Consider the following 27,419-nt stretch of genomic DNA (forward strand, 5'->3'; position numbering starts at 1 on the left):
CTTCCGCGCAGGGAGAGTAGGAGGAGACTTGACGTCAAAGAACTTCTTTGCTGGAAGAAGTTCAAGAAACGCCCACTGACGGATTCTGCCAGCGATTGAGACAGCCACGAAGTGAAGAGCTGTCCAGACAGAAAGGGTTCAACCAGGCAACCTAGCCAGGAGTGGCGGCAACTTACGCACGAGCAACCCCTAGAACCATTACAATGGAACAAGTGGCATAACGTGCCAAGACAATAATTGACTTGTCACTAACTATTGAATGCTGCACAAAGATGTACACTACCTTCTTGCAAGAGCCAGTGAGGACTTTTCAGTTGCATGGCAAGATCTGCTGCTTCTCCCTTCACAAACCCTAACATATATACAGTACTAAACTCTGAACCCTTTGTGGACATTGCCAACTCCCTTGTTTTTTTCAGAGAGAGAGAGAGAGAGAGAGAGAAAGAAAGAAAGAAAGAAAGAAAGAAAGAAAGAAAGAAAGAAAGAAAGAAAGAAAGAAAGAAAGAATCATGTGCCTGGCTTGTTTCATCTCTAGTTAAATTCAGCACCATTTAAAAGGAGCCCATCTATCTATTTTAATTCTACTCTGGGCAAGGGGGCAGGATGGATGACTTTCATATGGTCATGAGCGCTAGCTAATCAGCACTCTGCACATCCAGGTGAGGTTGTCACTTACCTGCACAGGTTGGCCATCCCTCCAAATCAGTCCCTCTCCTTCACTTTCCCAAAGAAGGTGGACTTCCTTTCCTGTCCATTCCCTGGGGATGCTGAGATCTACTTTGAACCAGCAGGTCTTCCATCTTAGGGAAGTGACATGCACAATTTCAGGTGACTTTTTAATAAATAAATAAATAAATGCAAACAATACTTCTAATTTCCACAGGATAACTATCTCACTAGGATGGCAAGAAACGTATTAGTGTTCGCCCAACGCTTCAGTCAGAAAAGGGCCCTGAAATCCCTGGCTCAACCAAAGCACACACCATTGATGTTACTTATGAGGGCCTAGGAAAAAGATGGGTCAATAAGCCTGATGTAATGGCACTCTGCTCAAATTTGCTTTGTCCCATAGCTTTCCATAGGGACGCAGGTGGCGCTGTGGGAGGGACGCGGGTGGCGCTGTGGGTAAAACCTCAGTGCCTAGGACTTGCTGATCGTAAGGTCGGCGGTTCGAATCCCCGCGGTGGGGTGAGCGCCTGTCGTTCGGTCCCAGCTCCTGCCCACCTAGCAGTTCAAAAGCACTCCTAAGTGCAAGTAGATAAATGGGTACCGCTTTATAGCGGGAAGGTAAACGGCGTTTCCGTGTGCGGCGCTGGTGCTGGCTCGCCAGGTGCAGCTTCGTCACGCTGGCCACGTGACCCGGAAGTGTCTTTGGACGGCGCCGGCTCCCGGCCTCTTAAGCAAGATGAGCGCGCAACCCTAGAGTCGGACACAACTGGCCCGTACGGGCAGGGGTACCTTTACCTTTACCTACAGCTTTCCATAGCTGTGACTCAAGAATGTAGGCCTGGGCAAAATTCCCTGCTCAAAACTTTGGGGCGCCACTGTCAGTGTAGACAAGACTGAGCAAGACAGACTAATTGTCTGACTAGTATAAGGCATCTTCCTGTGTTCCTATTATATTTTTATTTTATTAGTTTATATATCATCCTTCAACCATCTCGGGGAGGTTTACAAGATAAAAATACAGGATAAATGCACAAAATAAATAGATAAAACAAAACAATACCCCCTCGTCCCACAAACACATTAAGAAGGCCATAGAATATTAATCAGGCCAAGGCCTGGTTGAAGAGGAATGTTTTCATCTGGTGCCTAAAGATTTATAATGAAGGTGCTGGATGAACCTCCCTGGGGAGAGCATTCTACAAATGGGGAGCCACTGAAGAAAAGGCCATTCTCATGTTACCACCTTCCAGACATCTCATGGAGGAGGCACATGAAGAAGGGATAGTTTATATGTTCCTTTAATTCTATAGCCTCTAAGGAATACTTACGTGCTTCCAAAACAGTCTCCAACATTCACAGGCCTAAATTCTTGTCTGACAGCTTCGTCATATGGAATCCGCTGTGAAGTTTCAAAGCAGGAGAGAGATGCCAGCGAGCAGGAAGCCCCAAACAACCTGCAGTGAAACACACACCTCAGTGTCATCAGCTCTTTGATATCTTTTATGTAATTGCAGTATACAGTGGTACCTCGGGTTAAGAACTTAATTCGTTCCGGAAGTCCGTTCTCAACCTGAAACTGTTCTTAACCTGAGCTAATGGGGCCTCCTGCTGCGCCGCCGGAGCACAATTTCTGTTCTCATCCGGAAGCAAAGTTCTTAACGTGAGGTAATATTTCTGGGTTAGCAGAGTCTGTAACCTGAAGCGTTTGTAACCTGAGGTACCACTGTACAAGTATAATTATAAATAAATAAAATAAATCTGATGGGTCACTGTGGAGAAAAAGATGCTTGACAACTTTGCTTCAAGATGAGAACAGAAATCGCACGGCAGCGGCAGGGGGAGGCCCCATTAGCTAAAGTGGTACCTTTTAAGAATGGACCTCCACAACGAATTAAGTTCTTAACCCGAGGTACCACTGTATTCAGAAGCAGCATTGACTCCAACTGTGGAAGTAGAAATCAGATGGCATGTTTCACAGCAAACAGTTAGAATGGCTGGAGATCAAACTGCCCAAACCCGGGAATGCTTTAGTTGAGACATTGCAGGGGACTGGACCAGATGACCATCAGGGTCCATTCCAACTCCACAATTCTATGATTAAGAGGATGGGGCTACAAGGGCTACTTTGAAACTCGGAACTCTCATGTAGCCTCTAACAGCAAAAGACAGGACTCTCGAAAGGCTCTTAGACCGTACAGTACTTATATCGTGCAGTCCTCTGGACCCAACATGGCCACAGCCACCTTCTAAAAAGAAATATGGTCACATCAAATCCTCCATGCAGGCCAAACTGTGTCTTCTTAAGAATGTGAGAACCATGAGAAGAGTCTGCTGGATGCGGTCAATAAATAAACAATTTTTTATTTATACCCCACCCTTCCCGGTTTAAAATTTGGTCTCAGGGCGACTAACAGGAAAATAAAGCATTGGTTAAAATGTGACTTAAAAACAGCATAAAAAAACAACATAAATGCAGCATCAATGTCAATAAAATTCTAAAATTCAGGGGTCATTTTTTTGGGGGGGGGGAGAAACCCAGTCAGTAGACATCAAATGATCACCAGGGCTAACTGGCCAAGTTGGTGCTACTAGAGCCAGCAAGGAGACCAGGGAAGAGCTTAAAGGGGGGGGGGGCAGAAGGGTTTCTTCATGGAAAAGGAAAGGGAAATGGGAACAGAGGATCAGGTTAATTCAAATTGAAGGCTAGGCGGAATAGCTGAATGGAATGGCCCATCTTGTCCAGCATCCTATTCTCACGGGGGGGGGGGGGGGGATCAGATGCCCCAGTGGGAAAACCGGAAGCAGGACCTGAGCATGGGCATAGCCATTATTTTTGTTAGGAGGGGGCAGGCCTTTTTTGGGGGGGGGGGTGCAGAAACTCAGTTAGCTATTCATTTTTATTGATTTGAATTGATTTGGGGGAGCGGTTGCCCCTTCCTGCCCCCCGCATGGCTTCGCCAATGGACTTGAGCACAACAACACTTTCCCCCGCCCCTGCAGTTTCCAGAAACTGATATTCACAAGTGTTATTTGCTCCAATTGTTGGAGGCAGAGCACAGCCATCGCAGCTAGTAGCCATCCATAGCCCTCTCCTCCATGAAACTGCGATGGTAAGCCATCCAAATTGATGGCCATCACTGCCTCCTGTGGGAGGGAGTTCCGTAGTTTAACGCTGCGCTGCGTGAAGAAGGAAGCCAGGTGGGGAGAATGGGGAAGGCTTTAGGTGTCGGACCAGCACAAGCCCACCTGCCCCGGAGGTTGCAGTCCGTGAAGTATATCTCGGAGATAAACTTTTCGACCCGTTCGAGTGTAGTTCGCCGGTGCTTCAATACGGCAGGTTTTAGCTCTGCCCCGGACCCCGCCATGGCTCTCCAAACGCAAAAATTAATCCCTTTGGTACGGCACGTAAATATATCCGCTGCACAACACAACTGAGCACAATGGTTCCGCCTCTCCTGGGGTCCCGAATGCGCGGCTCTCGGGTTCCAGGAAAGCGGAGTTGTCTTTTTTAAGGCGCAGGCGTATGAAGGAAACGAAGTCTCCGTCCTCCCCCTCAGTTTCACTTTCCACAGTAGCGAAGTTTATGCCCTTGTTGGCCAAAAAGAGGGCACTGCGTTTTCCTCTGAGCCCCAACGTGTACAGTACAAGTTTACCGGATGTGGAAAGCGCTTATCCGGTGAAAGATCCACGACTGGTTTTTTTGCAAGAGAATGCAATAGAATCTGTACAGAATGTGTAAGGGAGTTGGGGAGCCTTGCTGTGAGGACAGTCACAGTCCCCTGTCCCCACTGTTAGCACCAAAGGGCAAAGTCTAACATAGTTAGGTTTTGACCACCAATTTTTTTCCCCCAAAGAAAAAGACGACACAAAAATAACAGAACCTTGTGTGCTTGCTGTTCTAAAAGGACAAGGCTCTTCCCTCCCCCCCCCCTTTTTTCAAAAATGCATTTATAAAAAATATGTGCCCCCCAACTTCTGGTCCACAGTGAGACGGCCCCAACAGTGCCTACCCCTGACCATTAGGTCCAGTCGTGACTGACTCTGGGGTTGCAGCGCTCATCTCGCTTTATTGGCTGAGGGAGCTGCCACACAGCGCACGTGGCCAGCATGACTAAGCCGCTTCTGGTGAAGCAGAGCAGCACACGGAAACACCACTTACTTTCTCGCCAGAGCGGTACCTTTTTATCTACTTGCACTTTGACGTGCTTTCGAACTGCTAGGTTGGCAGGAGCTGGGACCGAGCAACGGGAGCTCACCCCATCGCAGGGATTCGAACCGCCGACCTTCTGATTGGCAAGTCCTAGACTCTGTGGTTTAACCCACAGTGTCACCTGCGTCCCCAACTGGCTTACAATGTAACAATTACTTTAAAAATACATTGCTCCTGTGCAACAGTGGTACCTTGTTTGATTAGCACCTTCTTCCAAGGGGGCTCAGGGTGGTGTACTGTACATGGTTATTTATCCTTCTTGTCTCTTTTTCTCACAGCAACCCTTCAAAGGTAGGCAAGTCTGAGAGGTGGTGCCTTGCTCTACGTTACCCACTGAGGTTCGTGGTTTGAACTGAAATTTAATCAAGGCCTGACTGCTCCTAGCCCAACACACACCACACCAGTGCCTCTAACACAGAAGCAGAACACCTTCTCTGGGTGACCTGGGGCCATGCAGTAGAGAGGCAAAAGTGGGTGGAACAATGAAAGCAGATTTTACCTTTCTACAGCAAGGTATTTTCCATACAGACTCACACACCCCTCTCTGCCCAGGCATGCAAGGGGCATCATCGAAGTTCAAGGGCACATCTCTCCTGAGGAGCACTGAAGGAGAGCATGAAGCAGGACCAGTGAGGAGCGTAGCCTGAAGAGGATCCAGTGGGCCAAAAAAGGGGGCCTGATGAGCCACATTCAGCTCCCCACCCAATCTCATGAATGAATAAGGCACATGGAAGGGGCAGGAACCCAACCAGCCTGGCAGGTAAATCTTACTAGTGCAAAGGGAGCAACATCCTCTACCACACCCACGGGCAGCAGGTGAGCTTCGGAGATCCATGTGGCTGGCACACCCAGCTCAGCCCTTCAGCACCTGGCTGCTGCTCCGCCTGACACCCACTTGCTGCCCATTCAAACCAATGCCACAGGGCAGTGAGACATCAGCAAGTGCCTTAATGGTCTGAGCATGCATGATGTCTGCTTGTGGATCCCTCTTTCTCTCTGCTCCCTGTCCGCATCCTATGCTCACGGCGCAACCTGTGAAGTCTTCAGCGAGGGGAGTTGGTGGGAATTATACCATAGGTTTTGATAGCCTTTATTAGGAAGAGATGAAAAAAGAGAGTGCAAGAGAAAGGAGTTAGGAGACTCTGCTAACTCAAGACTGCATGTCAAGGTACGTGCAGGGAAAATTCAGCCTTGAGCTAGCTTCAGAGAAAGCAGGCGGCCTGTTAATTCTCGGGGAATCGTACCCTGGCATAGCTGTGAACCTTCCCTTTTTTTGCGGGAAATTGCCTTATTCCAGCGCCGTTTCCCGCTGCTATCCCGGATTGTTAAATAACCCGTAGACTGTCCCCAGGACAGTTGAGGCTGCTGATCTGTTGGGTTGAAATAAACGACAGACGAGTGGTGGGTGTCATATGGGAGGCATCTCTCGAGCATGTCTCGGGGAGTCCCTTTTATTGAATATTACAGCATTGCCACATATGTGCTTATTGCTGATTGGTTAACACAAGTACAAAGCAAAGGTTACCTATAGACATTAATCATCAATAGATTAAAGGGTGGGAAAGGGAACACAGAATTGGACAGGCGTGAAAGCTTCCTTATTAAATTATAACTAGTGATTAATATAGCAAGACTTAAACAATTAATCGGTGATTAATATATCGCTTTCATCCGTAGATGTGGTCAACCAAGCACTAAGAACAGGTCAGAATGCGATGTTTTCATGAACTCATGGTGAACTGAACATTCTAGGGTGATGTGCAGAAACAAAACTTTCCTTCACTGATCCCTTATTTTCAAGTCTGAAAGTTGACAGCTGTGGACCCTGGGCATCCTTTCCCTCCGAGAATGTGACTTCATTTCTACGCAGGTGTAAAGCCTAGGCGAGGGAACATCTGTGGATGAGCCTGTGCAAATCATAGGCCTGGGGACTCCCCTTTTGTGGGCTCCCCAGCAGCAGCCACTTTCGCTAGGACCAAGGGAAGCCGCCTCGACCACGGCAGGGAAGAAGCCCAGCCCCAAGCAAGCCCTGCCCCCCTTCCGACCAGGGGCTGCCTCCGGAGGGGGGGGCAGCCTCGCCCGGCCCAGCCAGCGACGCCCCCAGCTGCAGCACACGCGGCCCCTTTGCCCTCCTTCGACAAACACGGCGGGGCTCAAGTGTCGCGAGAGCTGCGGCCGGCCCGCTGGCCAGCGCCGCTATTCCTTCCCCGCAGTAGAGCCTCGCGAGATTCCCGGCCGCTTTCCTTTCTTGCCGGCGGCCGAGCTCTCGCGAGAGCCCCCCCGCCCCCCACACACACCGCGACGAGAGGGAGGGGCCGAGGCGAGCCTGTTATCTCCTCGCCGCGCTTAACCTCTCGCGGCGTTTGAGGGAAGACTCCGCCCCTCCTGGGCACTTGGCCCCTCGCGCCCCCCTCCCTCGCTGCCGCCGCCGCCGCCGCCTTTCTCGGGAGGGAGTGACATGGAGCCGGCCGGGCCAGGTCAGTGTGAAGGGGAGGCGGGCGGAGGGAAGGACCCCGCGCCCCCTCGGCCCTCCTCAAGCGCATTCTTTCTCCTGCCGCCCCCCCCCTCAGGCCTCCTGTCGCCCCTCATTTCACCTCAGAGCCCCCCCGGTCTTTTCTGTCCCTTTTCCTTTGTGCTTGCCTCTCCCCCCCCCCGCCAGCCCCCCGTCTTCAGAGGGGCCGGGGTCTGTCGGCCATCTTCTCTCCCCAGCCCGGTGAAAAGGGAGCGGAGGAGGCGGGGGCGGGGCTGCTGACCTCTGTCAGGGCTGGGCCACTTCAGGTTGCAAGGGGGGGGGAGTCAAAGAATGGGGTGGGGTTAAATTTTTTTACTGCGCCTCTGGGCGCTTGATTGGGGGGAATAGGAGAGGCCTTGTTTTCGTGGGGTGGGGAGGTTCATCTCCGTCATGACTGTGGTTGTGGGGGGGGGCGGTGTTTGTGGCAGGGATTGGGGGGGGTTGTTCCCTCAGTGAACATTCCGCCCTACTTAAAAACAAAATATCTTTTATTCACCGAAGGCTAGCGTTTTGGAGAGAAACGCACGCCCTCTGGTCCTCTGGCTTTGTGTACCCTATATAAACTACTTTTCCATTTGTGCATGTGTGCTGTAAGGGGGTGGGGTGGGGCTGCCATGTCACACTCCTGGTTTTCTATGTGTAGGGACTTGTTTTTAAAGAAAGCTAGTGTGTCAAGAAACTTGTCTTAGCTGTGACACACTAGTTATCTGTGCGCAGGGAGTTAACTGAATGCTGCTTCATATATTTTTTAATGTCAGTCTGCGCGCATACACACACACAGCCCTGACACAGGTTTGAGATGCACCCTCTTTCAAGTGAGAAAGTAGGCCATTATTATTTGGTATAAACGTGATAGGATTTTTGTGTTATGCCTTTGGGAAAATGAAACAAAATTGTCCTCTGTGCCTCATGTAACAGTTTTCATGCTCTCTCTGTTGTGTTTAATTTTTTTCCTATTATTTTTTGCACTGCTTGCTGCTCAGCCAGAAAAGCCTGGTTATTTTTGTGGCTTGACAGGTGCAGATCAGTATGTAAAAGGGAAATTTAGGAGCTGGTCTGCGCTGTTGCTCCTGCTTCATTTAATTTCTCCCGCATATTTGCATTCCTCTGTCCCCCAGCAAAAGCTGTCAGCTGATGGCAGGAGATGGGCATGCTCAAACAGCATAGAAAATGCAAGTGATGTTAAGATTGAGTTGGGGGATGATTCTCTTTACTGAAAAGTATTTCATGTTAAGAGCAAAAGCCTCCACCAGCAAAATGGCCTCGCCAGACAATGAGTCCAGCTTGCAAAATGGCCAGGAACTTTCCCCTTGGATTCAGTGCATGTCAGCATACTACAGTATGAGGAATGGTGATTTTTTTTTTAAGGGCATGGGTTACTAAAGCTTGAAAACTGTTAGGCCAATTATGAATAGTAGCAATGAATAGAGCACAACCCTCTTGCATTTTTCAGAATGTCCCAGTTTACTAGTGTGAGGAATCTATGCAGCTCAAACCTTCAAAGAGAAAGATATTTTGTTTGTTTCTTCAAATAACTTTTAAAAAAGAAGGTATACCTTGTGCCTTAACTCTTACATTTTCCCAAAAAAATTGCTTGAGGCTACTCAAATATGATGAAGCATGTTAATGGGAACAATATTTTATATAAGTATGATCAGACTTGTATGGCTACTTTTGTAAAGAAATTTAAATATATATGCTCATTATGAAGCATGTAAACACCACTTAAAGCTATAATCAAAATATTTGTTATGTAATAAAAAATCACGTAGTTGTAACCTCTAGTTCTGCAAACTCTTAATTTAGTCCCCAGTAGTACAGTATAAAGCTTTTTAGCCTCTTTGAAACTGATTCTGGTATTTAAACAATCAGGGGACTGTAAAATGGCAGAGTAGCAATAAAGTACATTGCTATTGGTGTTTAACCCACCCAAACCAAAGGGCTTAAATAGAGCCCAATTCCTGTATGTTTTTATAGAAGTAAATCTTACTGTGTTCAGTGGGTCTTACTTGTAGACGTGCATTGTATTTAGGAGTGCAGCCTAAGCATGCTGACCTTTGAATTGCGGCTGATTGAGTAATACTGTATTCCTGTTTCAGGGGGAAATCCCCTCAGTTAAATCACAGTGGAGCTTTTTTATTCATCCAGATGTTGCTGCTTCCAAATGTAGCTATAGAATAATTAGAATGGAGGGTTGAGAGAGGATTGGAAGACAGAATACATTTAATCTATTACACACTATCTAAAGATTAGTGGCAGTAAATTGTGCAAAGCCACTCTAAATTGTTCTGTTTGTTCCTTAGAATTGTAATCAGTACAACTTGAGTAAATTATTTGAATAACGTATCTACAATAGAAGATGTAAAAACATTTTTGATGTTTAAAGCTGCACTCCTAAGCTTGCATGTTGAGAATGCATTCAAACATAGTACAAAACCACAGTTCATTGCTATGGGAATGAGCACAAGTTATTTGCAGTGAACAGAATGGTTCCTCATTTCATCCAAACTGAGAAGAAGAGTGGTCAGTAATAGTGGTCGCTAACAGTGGTTACTGCTAATGGCGGGACGGGGTGGAAACAGAGCACATTTTAAAATTTAACTTGTTTCCCTAAACTATAGTTAATACTAAATACAGTTTATCCAGTTTTGAATACAACTACAGTTGACAACTGAAGCAAAAGCTTTCAGTGTCTTCCTGATGACCACACTGGAGGAGTGCATGGGTCCTGAGGCTTGTGCACATAATGTATTGTGTGTAAACCAGGCCCTTGAAATTAATGGAGCTTACAAACAATTCTTGGGGAGGAAATGCAGTATAAATACTTAAGTAGGAAAAGCACTTCTCATGCATTATTCCAATCAGTTTGCAGATTTATGTGCCCGACAAATTGTACTGTACACATGTTTTCTCACTTAGAACTCCACCCTTATAGTTTTCATCCTATTTTTGTTACCTGGTTAACAGTGTGTGAAATTAGCCAGGGCAATTTCGCAAGTGGCTGTCGGCCACTTGCAACCAAGTGAAGATGCCTGGGCACCAGGATGGCACCTGACATCTCCACCAACCAGAGGTGCATGCCTGGGGATCATTGGATCTTGAATGTTTTCACACACCGATACCACACCCTATAGAATTCTATCAGTTCTATTTTTTCTGTACAATCATAATGAATTTCAGGAACCAAAATGCTTTTTCTGTGCAGGAGTAGTGAAATTGTTGTCGCTTGTCTTCACTTACCCCACCCCACTGCCCTGCTCACAGTTGTGAAGAATATTATTATGCTATGAATAAGAAAAAGAGGTAGGAATAGGCCAATATATGGACTGTCCCTGAATAGCGTGACTTCTTTAAGTTCTCAAAGTTCTTTACCTAGCTCAGGGTTGTCATCTGAACCATATAGATGTTTAACTGAGAATCAGTCGCAGCCATTCAGTCATTTGAAAAATAAGACTTTTGAGCCATCTTACCCAAAAATGGCAACTAGACATTCCGTTTTGATGACTGTAACGTTGGCTTAAGGAACCATTTAGCACCTAGCTTATATATGTGAGTTTCTAACACTGCTGGTTAATATGCATTCCTGTGCAGTCTAGATCAATTGTGCTTACCTAGGAAAAAATGTGAATAGAATTATAGCTGTAGTTTTTTTATCATATATGCCGTATTTTTTGCTCTATAAGACTCACTTTTTCCCTCCTAAAAAGTAAGGGGAAATGTGTGTGCGTCTTATGGAGTGAATGCAGGCTGCACAGCTATCCCAGAAGCCAGAACAGCAAGAGGGATTGCTGCTTTCACTGCGCAGCGACCCCTCTTGCTGTTCTGGCTTCTGAGATTCAGAATATTTTTTTTCTTGTTTTCCTCCTCCAAAAACTAGGTGTGTCTTGTGGTCTGGTGCGTCTTATAGAGCAAAAAATACGGTACCTGTCTTCTTTTGGCAAGAAGTCATTGTCAATAGTTACTTCACTTCTGCTGTTCCATATCTGTACTATTATTAGTTATATATATTATAACAACATATTATATTAATCATCAGTATGCCTTGTCTTTCAGAGCGCCTTTTCCAGCACTTAATTGAACCACTGAATGACAGAACAGACAAGAAGTTCTACAATGTTGCTAAACTGGGAGGCACCAAATACGGTAACACTTAATTGTCTTTTTGTTAATATAGCTTCATTAATAATGTGATACCTGCAATATTGTATTACATAAGATTTACATGCTGATTTTCTATAGGTTGGTATGCACTTCTGGTTTTCTTCAGAACCGTTTGAAATATATGGCTTGATATAAGACACTATTACATGCTGATCGCACTGCCATGGAGATGATTACATTTACTGCATAAATAGCACAGTCCTAAACCTGACTGCTCAGAAGCAAGCAGTATTGAATCCAATGGAGTTTACTCCCTTGTGGGGTTAGGATTGGGCCTTGCTCCACGTATTTAAAACTAGACTAGCTGTTTTCAGGAATTTATTTCCACGTTTTACGCTTCTAACAAACTGAGACGAGGCCAAATTCTGTTATCCAGTATAACATGAAGCTCAATACTATGTAGAGTTCAGAATTCTTATGTCCACTGATTTCAAAGTGTTAAAACTCATCTAACTCATTATTGGATTTCAGCCTTAATGGACAAGAGCTATCACTGAGTTAGTTGACAATCACATAAATCAGAGCAATCTCTTTGAAGTTCCTCACAGCTCTGTTACAGTACAATGTAGTTATGACATGAAGATAGTTAACTTTCCTGCAAGGGGGGTGGGGGAAAGCAACATTTTTTGTATGCATTGTTTGGTTTCCATTGATGGGCTGCTGGCATGTACAAGACCAATAGCCATGACTCCCAAGCCCCCCGCCCCATTCATTTTTGCAAAATTTTATTAAAATTAGCACTCACTGGGTAATAGCTCAAATCCTTTACTTTAACTGTCGTTTTCTGAAACAAGAACAATTGAGCAGAATCTGGCTGTAATCGTAAACAAACTTAATAGGAAGTAAGTCCCATGAAACATATTGGGACTTACCTCTGAGTAAAAATACTTCGGGTTCCACAGTTAGTTACCTTATTGCATATTGCTAAAATTCTAGATGGATGTCATAGCTTCCATGGTAACTGCAGTTGGGACACATAACTCAAGCAGAGTTAAGGTGAAGTTTACTAAACAAAAGTGTTTCACCTGAAGTGCTTCAGTAATATGTATTATTTGATCCGCCTTGGTTCCAGTGGTGTGCAGTGAAATTTTTCCTAGGGGAACAGTTAAGGCCAGAGGTGCCAGCTTGCAAGGGTGATTTGGAGCAGGTTGTCACACGTGTGAGCATCGCACCTCCCTCCGTAAGCCAGGCAGAAGCTTCCCAGGCTTCGGGAAGGAGGCACCAGGCTTTAATACTGTACAGTGGTGCCCCGCAAGATGAACACCTCGCAAGACGGAAAACCCGCTAGACGAAAGGGTTTTCCGTTTTGGAGGCGCTTCGCAAAACAAATTTCCCTATGGGCTTGCTTCGCAAGATGAAATGTCTTGCGAGTTCTTGCGGGTTTTTCCCCCTTCCCCCCTTTTCCTAAGCCCCTAAGCCGCTTATCAGCTGATCCGCTGATAAGCCGCTTATCAGCTAATCCATTAAAAGCCACTAAACCACTAATAGCGCTAATCCGCTAAGCTGTCAATGGGCTTGCTTCGCAAGGCGAAAAAACCGCTAGACGAAGAGCCTCACGGAATGGATTAATTTCGTCTTGCGAGGCACCACTGTACAGTACTGTAATACTCCAATTTACTGGGAACATTTAGGGGACTAGCCTAGTCCACTGACTACACACCACTGCTTGGTTCATAGGTTTTATTTGTTACATAACATAGTAAGAAACAAAACCTATGAGCCAAGGTGGATCAGATAGACATATTACTGAAGCAGTTTTTATACTGTAAACCACCCTGTGATCCTCAGGTGAAGGGCAGTACAGTGGTACCTCGGGTTACAGACGCTTCAGGTTACGTGTTTTCGGGTTGAGCACCGTGCTGAACTGGAACGGGTTACTTCCGGGTTTCGGTGCTCACACAGAAGCACTTAATTGTGCTTTGCGGGTTGCGAATGTGCCTCCCGCACGGATCACATTCGCAACCCGAGATTCCACTGTATAGAAATTTAATAAAGAAATAAATACGAAATATTTATTAAAAAATACTTTTAACCACTCTTCTTACTAAGCCTCTAGTATCTCTTATTTACTTTAAACAAATATTAAACAGTGCAGTGCTTTCTTTGATGTACCTTTGCAGAGCTCTAAAATTCCATTAGTTTTATAGAGCCATCCTATGTATGTTTACTCAGAAGAAAGTCTTGCTGAGTTCATTGGCATTTACTGGAGAATACGTATTCCCAGAATTTTATCACTTTGTTCAGCCTGGCTGTCGCTAGCCTGCAACTGTTATCTTGTGTAAAACATGGACGCAAACAGTTTCTGCTGTTTATAGCCTTTGAAAAGCAGATTTATGAACATACCGTGCTGCCTTACCATGGGCTCTTCTAGGTCAGTATTGGCTACCAGAAGACAACCAGGATGAAGAGAGCATAGTCCATCACCAGGAATTCAGACTAGGCAGACTCTTGATAAAATTAGGGTTAGGAATAAGCAAGGTGCCCAGGGGAGGATTTGTCTCCAATGCCCCCCCCCTTCACAGGAACAGCTGCGGGGAAAAGAGACAGGGAAGTTGGGCAAGACATGGAACAGTGCAAGAGCCAAACTGAAGCTAGGTGGCAGACCCAGCAGCCCAGCACTGGGTTTCTAAGCAACTGGCCAAACGCCTGCTGTCACCTTTCAGGAGGTTCCCTGTTATGTGTCAAAACAGGCAATTAGGTTGCAGTCTGGCTAGTCTACCAGACACAGAATGTTGATTGTTGCTGGTTGCTGCTGCTCAAGGCACATGAGAACCCTGATTATTGAGCAAGGAAACTTGTAAGAGCAATAAAAAGAGGCCATGTTCAGGATTCTGACCATTTTTTTTACATGAGCTCAATATATGAGCTCAACAGTACAGTGGTGTCTCGCAAGACGAAAAGAATCCGTTCCGCGATTCTCTTCGTCTAGCAGTTTTTCGTCTTGCGAAGCAAGCCCATTGACGGCTTAGCGGATTAGCGCTATTAGCGGCTTAGCAGATAAGCGGCTTAGCGGCTTAGAAAAAAGGGGGGGAAAGTCGGAAAAACTCGTAAGACATTTTCGTCTTGCGAAGCAAGCCCATAGGAAATTCGTTTTGCGAAGCACCTCCAAAACAGAAAACCCTTTCGTCTAGCGGGTTTTTCGTCTTGCGAGGCCTTCGTCTTGTGGGGCACCACTGTACTCTCCTTACTTATGTTCTCCAGCACCTGATGTACTGAGGTTGGCTGTTTCCTGCTTGGTGCCCATCACTACATTACGTGGCAGTGAATTCCATTTTACTATGTACTGTGTGAAGTTCTTCACATTTTTTTCTGTCCTGAATGTCCCACCATCATAGGAACCGACTCCTAGGGGCCGAGGCCCCTTTGCCCCCCCCCCCAAATATTTGAGGAAGCTGCCTCCCAAAGTTAATGGGCATTGCCATTCAAATGGGGGTGGGTGCCGTGTCTTGTGATAGATTATGTGGGGTGGAACTTACCTGGACCCCCCCCCCAATATTTTATTCAAGTTGGCACCCCTGGCCACCATTCAGCTTCATTGGATGACCTCTGGTTTTAGTATTATAAGGGAGGGGGACTTCTCTATCTGCTTTCTCTTTGGTAATTAATGTAAAAAATGTATTAATTGCTCAAATTACTTGTTTTTCATGTTTATCCTGCCTTCTGTTATGGAACTCACTACATGTGCATAGGGTTTCCAACCAGTTGCCCGCCAGGCATGGACCAGGCCTGTTTTGCTTCAGTCAGGTTGTTGCATCACATGCCTTCAATAATAATAATAATAATAATAATAATAATAATAATAATAATAATAATTTATTTATATCCCGCCCATCTGGCGGGGTTTCCCCAGCCACTGTGGGCGGCTCCCAACAGAATATTAAAAACACAATAAAACATCAATTCCAAATCTTGCATTTGACTCCTTTTGTTCTGATGCATTCTGAGGTTGTGCGATATAAATATTGAAAGTTGAGTGTTGCTTGTGGGCAAACTGTATGTAGATGCTGATCAGGTTGAACATAATTATTAAAGTCTTTGGGATTCAGTTAAAAAAAGTCTTGCATAGAGTCAATGTTCTTAATTAAATGGAGGAAATTGCAAAAAGGACAAAATTTATGTTAGGTTCTTTGGCAGTTTGAATCTAAAACACATTTGCCGATTGATGGTTAGCCTTTGGATGAATCACCTAATGAGAGTGAAATCATGCTGTCTGCCTTGTAAAGCCTAACTAATTTGAATGAAGCTAGTGAGCCCTGCAGCAGCACTTTGTGCTCTCTGGAGCTGAAAAAATAGTATGCAGACCTGTTAAACTTGCTAGTTAGTGGTGTGTCAGTCTACTTTATTGCAACTTTACATTGTGAATTATTTTCAAATGGAGTAACCGCTATCTCCTGAGATGGTTGCTGTAAAATCCTCACAAATGCCCTTTGTGAACACATACATGTTAGAACATGCCCCAGAATCGTAAAGACCCAGGAAGCTGCCTTATACAGCATCAAACTATTGGGCCGTCTAGCTCAGCATTGTGTTCACTGACTGGCAGTAGATCTGTAGGAATGCCAGGGATTGAGCCTCTTGAGTACAAAGTGTGTGCTTTACCACCTGATTTCTGCTGTGTGAAAGAGTTCATGAGCAAGTGCACCAGCAGGCAAGTTAGTGCATGAAGTATTCCCTGAAGGTGGAAAATAGACATAGCTGTGCTGCAGCGGCATCTAAAATATCGGTCACTCCAAGGGAAATATCTTAACATTTCCCCCATCGCTTTTAATCTGCCTAGATATTTAATCCAAGCCCTTCTTAGTCTCATTATCATTTTTTCTCTCTCTCCACCCTGCCCAGACTTTAATACTTTTATGAAATCTTTTTATTGCCACATGCTGGACTTAACATCGTGGATTTGAAGCAGTAAAATTTTACCGGCCACGTGAGACCAAGTCCCTTGGTTTAGCCATATCCGTCAGAGGAACAAGTCTCTGTACTAATCTTTGCCTTCTCAAGATGTCAGTTAGTGTTCTTGCCACAGCAAAAAGCCCAGAAGCACAATATCAAGGAGATCTGTCTTACAACTAAGAAGCATCATTTGCTGGCTTATCTTTGTCAATAAAGAAAACTATTCAGTGTTACCTAGTATTTATTGGCCTTTTGTTGTGACACTCAAGGATACTGAGACCCTGTTGCGCTAGTTCAGCCTTCCCCAACTGGAGCCCTTTTATCTCAAAGACTAGCAAATGAAATTGACAGACTAACCACCACTTCCAGAATTCCATCTAGCTCTGGACAGCCTAAAGCATAGGAGTTTAGTTTAATTTACTTTCACCAATTCGCGTCCATTAGATATATACCAGTTTATGCATGTTGTTAATCAAGAATAAAAGTGCATTGTTGGGTTCTAGCTCACTTACATGGGGGATTGGTGCAAATGTGTATCCTATTTTGATTTGTTTAATTTTCCTACTAAGAATAGTTTGCACTGAGCTGTAGTGCTATTTTGATAAAGCTATCATCATCATTTTAAAGGCTTAGTTTAGAGATGTGAAGACCCAAAAGGGAGGGGAAAAACACATTTGAGGAGTAGCATATACACAGGTGAATCCATCCCAAAGTATTTACTTGACCAGTTCAGTTACTTTATCCTTGTGCAGATATCCTGCCTTACTCCATACGGGTACTGTTGGAAGCTGCTGTCCGCAACTGTGATGGCTTTCTAGTGAAAAAAGAAGATGCTATGAACATTTTGGACTGGAAAGAAAAACAGAACAATGTTGAAGTGCCCTTCTGTCCTGCCAGAGTCCTTCTCCAAGACTTTACGTAAGACACATTTTCCTCATTATATATTTTAGCTGGGTCTAATGCGTTCTTCAAGTACTGCAGGCTTTATCTAAATGTTCAGGGTGGAACTTACACAGTGTTTAGAGAGGCAGAAGTTCAGGTATTCATGTAGGTTTATACTGGCAACAGATCTACATAATGAATGTCTCTTTAGGAAAAGTGATTGAAATAATGGGGTATCATTTCACTGCCGACTCTGCTTTGTGTATGTCTCAAGATACTTACATATGCTGCAGGGACTTTTGGACATCTCTGCTTCAGTTCCCATCTCACACTAATGACTTTACTGTTTCTTCACAATTGGGACATTCTTCCACATACATAAATATGGGCTGCTGCCTTATATCAAGTCAAGCCATTGGTCTGTCAAGCTCAGTAGGCTTGGGGAATAGGATCCAGCCAGTGGCTCCACTTCACAGTTCCCTGTCAAGAACTCTGGAGTATAATTGATCCCAATAGGGTTTGCATTTGGCTCCAGATTTTAAAAGGTGCCTTGCTTCCTTAAGGTATGATCAGAAGTACACTTTGAGCTTTTTGCAGCTACATCTTTACCTGCCCTACACCTGGCACAGGGCATGGCATGGGGGAAAAACCCTCATGGGTCAAATTGGGACTCTGGCTAGGTCTCATTAGGCCGTGGGACGGAGGTTCCCCATGCTTGGTCTACATGAACTGACAGCTACTTTCCAGACAAGGGTCTTTCCCAGCCTTACCCAGAGGTTCCAAGGATTGAATTGGGACTTCCTGCATATAAAGGATGTGCTACTCTCCCTTGCCTAAGCATTTTATATGTTGTGTGTTGACAGTATTATTCCTGTTAGTTGGATTTGTGTCCTGGTCACTTTGAATCTAAAGCAAGGTGGCTTGCGACCATTTTTTAAAAAAATGTAAACATTCAAAGTGCAGCAGCAAACAGTAGCAGTTAAGTCTTACTCCTTTAATCTGGTCTCTGTCTCATACATGAATTTTGTGTAATGCAAAACATGGTTGGCGTATAATTGTGCTTTTAATAATAATAATAATAATAATAATAATAATAATAATAATAATAATAATAATAATAATTTATTATTTATACCCCGCCCATCTGGCTGAGTTTTCCCCAGCCACTCTGGGCGGCTCCCAATCAGTGTTAAAAACCGTACAGCATTACATATGAAAAACTTCCCCGAACAGGGCTGCCTTAAGATGTCTTCTGAACGTCAGGTAATTCTTTATCTCTTTGACATCTGATGGGAGGGCGTTCCACAGGGCGGGCGCCGCTACCGAGAAGGCCCTCTGTCTGGTTCCCTGTAGCCTCACTTCTCGCAATGAGGGAACCGCCAGAAGGCCCTCGGCGCTGGATCTCAGAGTCCGGGCTGAACGATGGGGGTGGAGACGCTCCTTCAGGTATACAGGACCGAGGCCGTTTAGGGCTTTAAAGGTCAGCACCAACACTTTGAATCGTGCTCGGAAACGTACTGGGAGCCAATGCAGATCTCTCAGAACCGGTGTTATGTGGTCCCGGCGGCCACTCCCAGTCACCAGTCTCACTGCCGCATTCTGGATTAATTGCAGTTTCCGGGTCACCTTCAAAGGTAGCCCCACGTAGAGCGCGTTGCAGTAGTCCAAGCGTGAGATAACTAGAGCATGCACCACTCTGGCGAGACAGTCCGCGGGGAGGTAGGGTCTTAGCCTGCGTACCAGGTGGAGCTGGTAGACAGCTGCCCTGGACACAGAGTTAATCTGTGCCTCCATGGACAGCTGTGAGTCCAAAATGACTCCCAGGCTGCGCACCTGGTCCTTCAGGGGCACAGTTACCCCATTCAGGACCAGGGAATCCTCCACACCTGCCCGCCTCCTGTCCCCCAAAAACCGTACTTCTGTCTTGTCAGGATTCAACCTCAATCTGTTAGCCGCCATCCAACCTCCAACCGCCTCCAGGCACTCACACAGGACCTTCACCGCCTTCACTGGTTCTGATTTAAAGGAGAGGTAGAGCTGGGTGTCATCTGCATACTGATGAACACCCAGTCCAAACCCCCTGATGATCTCTCCCAGCGGCTTCATATAGATATTAAAAAGCATGGGGGAGAGGACAGAACCCTGAGGCACCCCACAAGTGAGAGCCCAGGGGTCTGAACACTCACCCCCCACCACCACTTTCTGGACACGGCCCAGGAGGAAGGAGCGGAACCACTGTATGACAGTGCCCCCAGCTCCCAGCCCCTCTAGACGGTCCAGAAGGATGTTATGGTCGATGGTGTCAAAGGCTGCTGAGAGATCCAGCAGAACTAGGAAACAGCTCTCACCTTTGTCCCTAGCCCGCCGGAGGTCATCAACCAGTGCGACCAAGGCAGTTTCAGTCCCATGGTGAGGCCTGAATCCCGATTGGAAGGGATCCAAATGGTCCGTTTCCTCCAGGCGTGCTTGGAGTTGTTCAGCAACCACCCGCTCAATCACCTTGCCCAAGAATGGCAGATTTGAGACTGGGCGATAGTTGGCCAAATTGGCCGGGTCTAAAGATGTTTTTTTAAGAAGCGGTTTAATGACCGCCTCTTTCAGCGGGTCTGGGAAGGCTCCCTCACAGAGGGAAGCATTCACCACCCCGCAGAGCCCATCGCCCAGCCCTTCCCGGCTCGCTTTTATCAGCCAGGATGGGCAAGGATCAAGGAGACAGGTGGTCGGTTTCATTTGCATGTCTAGTTAGCAAATTGGTTATAGCAGCATGGACATAGCAGGAGGAATTTGAGTATGTTGCTGTAGGTACTTGAAAACCATGGGAAGAAATTTGGGTCTTCAAAAACATGTCCATAGGTGGGCCTGTGTCAAGCATGAGCATGTTAATGGTAAAGGCTGGATCAATACTAGCAGGGATTACGGTGTGGTTCAGAATCCCATGTAAAAAAATAAACTCCATCAAGAGGTAGACCCAATGTTCTCAGCTCTGTCAGAGCAACAAGATGGTATGCACTCGATCTGTTTATACTGTAGTAAATGCAGGGAGTACGTGTGCCCATTGCCTTCTAGTGTACCCAGACCTAATCAGACTGGACTTGAGGAGGAGGTTTAGATAACTTAGGTTCATGTAGCAAGTGGCTCAGTATTAAAGATGGTGTTTGATGCAAGCAATTTGCCGGCGATTTGCCTCTTGTTGACAGTTTTGTCTTGAAATTGCTGGCAACATTGTCGTCTGGCTGGCCAGTGCTGAGAATTAAGGTGATACAGAGGTCTCATTAGACTCTGATGTGCACCTTAACATACAACCAAACAACCATCCAAAGTGATTTAGAGGAGTAGAAACAAACCAGGCTCACATACTTCTATTTTCCTTCTTGTGCACAGCATCACTTTGTACTTTCTGCTTAGTGCAAAGCAGAGTTATGACATCTGTTTGTGTATGCGCTCCAGAACTGGAGGTTTGATTGGGTTTCCAGTTTTGATTTGAAAGCAGACACAAGCAATAATTGCTGATACAGATGTTATGACTAACAGGAAACTGAGAGTTGAAATAGCATGTGAAGAGGGTAAGATGCAGTGTGCAAGTCTGTGGTTTGTTTCTATTTCAAGGATTGTCTCACCTGGTCCATTCAGCGCAAGGATATTCTGTAGCATAAAATAAAAGTTTTCCTGAGTGTTTCTGAGCTATCATGTGGGACCTACTAAGGCTGTGTTAACCAGTATGGAGCCCGTGTCATTGGCTTTAAAGGGTCTTTATTCTGTATGGCAGCTAAATATTTTTTACATTGGTCATTTTCATTTTCATTAGTGGAATTCCTGCAATAGTGGATTTTGCTGCTATGAGGGAAGCTGTGAAAAATCTTGGAGGGGATCCTACAAAAGTTCATCCTTCCTGCCCAACAGATCTCACTGTGGACCATTCCTTGCAGATTGACTTCAGTAAATGGTATTTATTATACAACTGTTTTGTTTTTATTCTACTTTTTGAGTAGCAGTTATAGTGTAATGTGGGTCGCTTCATGTATGTGAAATTCCTACTCTCTGCTCCCAGTCAAGCCCCTCTAACCACTACACCACACTGACTCTCTTGTATTGAGGGCTGCATACTGGAGGTAAGCAGAGCCAGAGCCAAAAGTGGATGGGCAACCCCTTTTCCACTTCTTTTCTGCCACCCTTCCCCACTCCCCACTCCTTCTCATCCTCGTGAAATTAGATGAAGGGCCATAGTTGCCCACCCCTGCTCTAAAGCGCACCACCCAGGTGCCGGTTCTGCGAGACACAGAGGCATGGTGGATGTCTCCTAGCTGAAATTGCCTGCCTGCTGAAGTTTACCAAACCATTAGCATCTCTCATCTCTTGAGAGATGAAAAATGGTCTCACTATTCTAGTGTTGCTTTGTTTGGGGTTTTTAATGTATATATTTTACATTTAGTTTATACAGTGGTGCCCCGCAAGACGAATGCCTCGCAAGACGAAAAACCCACTAGACGAAAGGGTTTTCTGTTTTTCGAGGCGCTTCGCAAGACGAATTTCCCTATGGGCTTGCTTCGCAAGACGAAAATGTCTTGCGAGTTTTTTTTCCTCCCCCCCTTTTTTTAAGCCGCTAATAGCGCTAATCCGCTAATAGGGATGCTTCGCAAGACGAAAAAACCGCTAGACGAAGAGACTCACGGAACGGATTATTTTCGTCTTGCGAGGCACCACTGTATTTAGTAATTCAAAAGATTTTGATAAACTAAAGCCGGTTTATTTTCTCTGTTTCTTTTTAAAGTGCAATACAGAACACTCCCAATCCTGGAGGTGGTGATCCACAGAGGCCACCACCAAAACTTTCTCCACTTAAAGCTCCTCGGAAGCTACCGTGCAGGGGCCAGTCCAGCTGCAGAGGGCCATGTGATGGAGAGTCTGGTCGTAACTCGGGGCCACTTTCTGTGCAGATTGAGAACACGCCTCCGCTGTGTCCTTTTCATCTTCAACCAGTGCCTGAGTAATTTTTTCTCTCCAATTCTCCTTTTTTCAGTTTGCTTTCTTCCTGCAGATAAGCATCTATGCCATTGCTAGGGCTTGCTTCCAATTCCTCTATAACAGGACATCCCTCAAGTTTAACATGGAGCATGTTAACTATCAGGCACTGATTTATCTAACACTAAACACTGCCATACTTTAAGTTGTAACTTACTGGCAATCAAAAACTGGCAGGTTGGCTGCTTGTAACAGTTCAGGTCTTGCTTCTTTTGCCACAGTGAATGCTTGACAAGGCGGCAAAAATGTTTTTATTCTAAAGGCCACTTCCTTTTTTAATTTCTTTTTTAAAACAAAACATGATACATCTTTCTCCTTTTTTAAACAGTACACATCTACGTGGAGAAAATTCTTAGTTCACTTTGTAAGTTGGAAAGTATCGTTTTTTATTTATCTCAGATCAGTTCATACGGTGCCATGGATGGTGGAATCCTACAACCACATTGTCTACTAGCCTACTGAATGTTATTTATTTATATTTATAATTATTACACTTTCATGCTGCCCTTCATCCAACGACCCCAGGGTGGTTCACAGCAGCATAACAGTGTACCATCAAGCTACAAACTCATCCTCATATTCAGACATTCTTGGGTTTGTTCCAGGGGTGCCCAAACTTTTTTCAAAGGGGGCCAGATTTGATGAAGTGAACATGTGTGAGGGCTGACTGAAGTTGTTGAGCTTTTAGGATTGAAGTTGTTGAGCTTTTTTTTTGGGGGGGGGGGCAGATTAAATTGACCAGTGGGTCAGCCAGATTAACCCCCCAAAACAGACTTTGGACATGCTCCAAAGTGCAGGTACTTATTTTATTTTTAATTCTGATGAATTACATTTTAGCCCACCTCCTCCCCCCCCCCCCCCAAGGAGCTTAGGATGATGTATGTGGTTCTCTTCCCTGCCATTTTACTCTCACAATAACCCTGTGAGGTAGGTTAGGCTGAGAGACTCTAACTGGCCTAAGGTCATCCTGTGACTTTCGCTGCTGAGTGAGGATTTGAACTCTGGTCTCCCAGGTCCTAGGCCAACACTCTTAACCGCTGCACCACACTGGCTCTGTAGCTGAGTTTCTATATGTGTATTTTCTCAGTGGCAAACTTTCATCAAGGCCTGGTTCACACAGAATGGTAAGACAGACTATTGTTTCCTATGAACAAGAAAGTGTGCTGGTACAGTGGTGCCCCGCAAGACGAAGTGCCTCGCAAGACGGAAAACTCGCTAGACGAAAGAGTTTTCCTTTTTTTTTTATAATAATTTTTATTAAGGTTTTCCAAATTAAAACAAATTAAAACAAATTAAATCCAATTTATAAACTTTTTGCCAATAACCAGGACTTCCCCTCCCTACCCCCTCTTGTGTTCCAAATCTTCCAAATAAGCAATTAAATTCAACAAGTTCTTATCCCCAAATTACACTCATCATCAGTAACCCAATTTATCCAAATTCCCATCCCCTAAGATCGATCTATTCCCTTCCACGAGTTCCCCCCTTTCAAACATAGTACAGATGGAAATAAAATAAATATGAGTAGTGATTTTACAACCTTTGGATTCCAACTTTCCCTCCCCTCTTTCCCCTTTGCGTTTCACCTATCCCTCTACTTCTAGTATCTTCCTGGAGTTCCCATATTACATTATGCCCACGTCCCTCTGGTTCTTTGCCAGTCTTTAATTACGAATGTCCAATCATAGAAGGGGTCTATCAAAAAAGGGGCCCATTTCTTCTATCCAGGTTTTTATATCCAGGAGTAAAAACTCCAATTTTGTTTCCATAAGCTTGTCAAGCCTGGATATCCCAAATGTTTCCTCTCCCAATTCTGTCCAGTTCTTGTTGTTTCCTTGTTCTTGTCAATCATTCTCCTCCTTTTTGTTTCTCTGTTCTCCCACAGAAATGTTCTTTTTCCAAAAGTTCTAGTGTCTCTGCAGAGGCTTGTTATTCAGGAGCAAAGCATTGCATCATGTTCCTTTCATTTTTCAACAAATAATTCCATTGTTTCCTGTAGTGTGTAAACCTCTGTAGACAAAATAATGTTCCATTCCTGCAGTTTCCCAGGAGATTAAAAGTTCCATTCAACTGTTCAAGTTTCCTCAAAAACACATGCAATATCCCTCAGCTCCTCTAGATGGATTACAGTAACAAAGTTCCCTTCCAGAATCACATCCACCAATCCAAGTAACTTGTTAGTCCATATTTGAAGCAGTTTATGTTCAATTTATAACAAATGTAACCGGCAAAGTCCTCGTAACAAAGTCTCTATTTTAATCTTTCTTTTTGACAGCTCTTTGACAGCTGTCAAAACCTCCATTGCTCTTCTCCAGGCAGTTTCACGAATCGCTCCAGGGATTCGGGGGGGGGGGGGTTGCTTTTTTAAAACAATTCCACTTTTCTCCTCCAGCTCAATCTTATAATTTTCCCTCGCGAAGTTGCTAATTCGGCAAAATAAGGTTACACTCGGTCTTAGTTGTCCAGTCCTTTGTTTTGGCTCTTCTACAATTTAGGGGTAGGCTGACTTCCTTTTTTCCGCCTCCCCCGTTCGCTCCAAATTTTAAAAATTTATCCCTTTTTTTTTTTTAGTCCATATTCCAATTACTCACGGGTTCTTCTTTAGATCCAAATTTTCAATAGAAGAAGTCAGCGCTCTCCGCCGGCTGGCATGCGGCTGCGCTCGGCAGGGATAGCAGAGAACTCAAAGCACCACGCTTCTCCCCGGCACCCGATCCGTAGCCTTTAAAAAGGCTCCTTCATGAGTCGGGAGGGCGCTAACGGTGCCAGCCGAGTCTCCATGTCCACGGCCTCCTCTGGCCGTGGTTTTTAAGGGTCCCCGCATCGCCGGTGCGGTAGGACCCAGCCCCTGCCAAGCAGGCTCCCTCCGGAGCTCGGAGGGAGTCCGCCATTCGGCGATGGCGCCGACCCGGAAGTCCTAGACGAAAGAGTTTTCCGTTTTGGAGGTGCTTCGCAAGACGAATTTCCTATGGGCTTGCTTCGCAAGACAAAAATGTCTTGCGAGTTCCTGTGGGTTCCCCCCCCCTTTTCCTAAGCCACTAAGCCGCTTATCTGCTTATCCGCTAAGCCGCTAAAAGCCACTAATAGTGCTAATCCGCTAATCTGTCAATGGGCTTGCTTCGCAAGACGAAAAAACTGCTAGACGAAGAGACTCGCGGAATGGATTCTTTTCGTCTTGCGAGGCACCACTGTACATGCTTCTCAAATCCTGCTGTTCTTCCATTCCCCGGCTGGGAGGAAATGAACCAGAGAACTGACTTAGCATTCACATGTGATCCAGCAATCATTGTTGTTGTTTTTTTCAAACCACGAGAGGAAGCCAAATTTGGTTTATCCATTTAACATTCTTCTGAAAGACGTGATGATTGGCCACATGCAGTAAAATTCAGTCTCTGCCAGGGATTAAGCAAAAGCATAATATAGGAGGACAATTGTTGGACACGCATAGTAGAAATACCGCCAGATATATTTCTTAATTTCTCATAAATGAATGAGATTCCTGAAGCCGCACATGCCTGACTTGTCACCTTACTGGTTTTCTAATTTGCAGTAACAAGATATGAAGATAAGCGGTTTTCTTATCATGCATAACATGACTCTAACGTGCTTTTTGCTTGAGGTTACTTACCTCTAAGAACAGTAGCTGAAAAGCACATCTTAAGGAAGGTTATTTTTTAAAGACATCTTTTTAAAGCCAGCTTGCCCCATGCGACCTGAAGCAGTGCTTATTGCCACATGATAGACACTCACTGCATGCTTTACAAGAGACCTTGGCTTGTTTTAAAAAGAGGGAATGTGGAGAAGGCATGTGCCATTTCTTGTGGAGTTAAAATGCCTCTCCTAACCAGTTCCAGACTTCTCAGTTTTCAACTGTAAGTGAAATATTAGGAGAGAAAACAGTAATGTTTATATGGGTTTGATTTTTTTCCCCTGTAGGCCGGAAACAGTGTTAAAAAACCAGGAGATGGAATTTGGTAGAAATAGAGAGAGACTTCAGTTTTTCAAGGTACGTTGGTTTGAAGAACCTTATGGCAGAACTGCACAAAGTGGTCTGGTGGAGATCTGCTTGGGTCTGTTCTGCAATCAGTTTTGAACCTTCCCCCTTTCTTTCAGAATATTTAACTAAGAGAACAAAAGGAGGCTTCTGGTATTGAACATGAAATGGCATACTCATTCTCGAATTAACTCCTGTTTATGATTGACATACTTCAGGAAAGGTATAATGGAGAGACAGATCATGGCTACAACGGCAGAGTTTTTAACCTGTGCAGGACGCTCTAATTTTTCTGTGTGAAGGGGCACACTATCTTATGAACTGTGATAGCTATGTAGGTTCTCTCCTATGCTAATACTTGCTGAGACACTCATATTTTCAGCAGTTTGCCTTTCTTTACCCAGTAGATATGGGATGCGTTGGTTAAAAAATAATAAATCCTGATGTACCTTTTCTCATTTACAGTTACCATTGCTAAAGCTTGGTTGGTTCAGAGAGTGCGAAGATCACTTATCTTAATTCCCCACCCCTTTTATATCTCTCTCTCTCTCTCTCTCTCTCTCTCTCTCTCTCTCTCTCTAGTGGGGTTCCAAAGTTTTCAGGAATGTCTCAGTAATTCCTCCTGGAACAGGAATGGCCCACCAAGTGAACCTGGAGTACTTGGCAAGAGTAGTATTTGATGTTAAAGACTTCCTCTATCCAGACAGCGTTGTTGGCACTGATTCCCATACAACAATGGTGAACGGCTTGGGAATCTTGGGATGGGGTAAGATGAGTTGGCAGTTCACAATGTTCTTCCTTGTTACATATCTAGTTTTCAATTTCTTTCTCTTTATTTTAATTTCCTCCTTAACAGTTTCTATTGTGATAGTTGGGTGGAGAGGGGGAAGTTGCAAGTGTGAGAAAATATAAAGATGCTCTACTACTACTACTACTACTATTATTATTATTATTATTATTATTTGTGTGCTTAAAAACACACTTCACTAATTCAGTCTTGAGATTAAACAGACCCCCAATGAATTTTTAAAAAGACTACTTTAATAATTAAAAAATAAGACTCACTGTTTAAAATATTAGGC

General features: G+C 44.8%; 2 protein-coding genes across 4 annotated transcripts in view; one reads left to right on the forward strand and one right to left on the reverse strand.

Moving 5' to 3' along the window:
* MAN2C1 (mannosidase alpha class 2C member 1) overlaps positions 1-4,322 on the reverse strand; it is a 34,115-nt gene extending 29,793 nt beyond the window's left edge. Inside the window, exons 1-3 of one of the 2 annotated variants that reach the window (XM_083698206.1) lie at positions 3,916-4,322; positions 1,998-2,123; positions 677-800 (exon numbers count right to left, since the gene is read on the reverse strand). In XM_083698206.1, the coding sequence (XP_083554332.1) occupies positions 677-800; positions 1,998-2,123; positions 3,916-4,034 (369 nt within the window). In that variant the 5' untranslated portion in view covers positions 4,035-4,322. Of the gene's footprint in view, positions 1-676; positions 801-1,997; positions 2,124-3,690 lie in introns of both variants that reach the window. The other variant, XM_083698207.1, reaches the window with a different exon arrangement.
* A 2,858-nt stretch (positions 4,323-7,180) lies between these two features.
* The window catches only part of IREB2 (iron responsive element binding protein 2), a 41,150-nt gene continuing 20,911 nt past the window's right edge, over positions 7,181-27,419 (forward strand). Inside the window, exons 1-8 of one of the 2 annotated variants that reach the window (XM_083698209.1) lie at positions 7,190-7,356; positions 11,445-11,534; positions 17,195-17,360; positions 21,130-21,267; positions 22,093-22,308; positions 26,280-26,349; positions 26,457-26,560; positions 26,920-27,103. In XM_083698209.1, coding sequence (XP_083554335.1) covers positions 26,971-27,103 — 133 coding nt within the window. In that variant the 5' untranslated portion in view covers positions 7,190-7,356; positions 11,445-11,534; positions 17,195-17,360; ... (3 more) ...; positions 26,457-26,560; positions 26,920-26,970. Of the gene's footprint in view, positions 7,357-11,444; positions 11,535-17,194; positions 17,361-21,129; positions 21,268-22,092; positions 22,309-26,279; positions 26,350-26,456; positions 26,561-26,919; positions 27,104-27,419 lie in introns of both variants that reach the window. The other variant, XM_083698208.1, reaches the window with a different exon arrangement.

The sequence above is a fragment of the Podarcis gaigeae genome, assembly GCF_964106915.1.
Source record: "Podarcis gaigeae genome assembly, chromosome: 9".
Classification (NCBI taxonomy): domain Eukaryota; kingdom Metazoa; phylum Chordata; class Lepidosauria; order Squamata; family Lacertidae; genus Podarcis; species Podarcis gaigeae.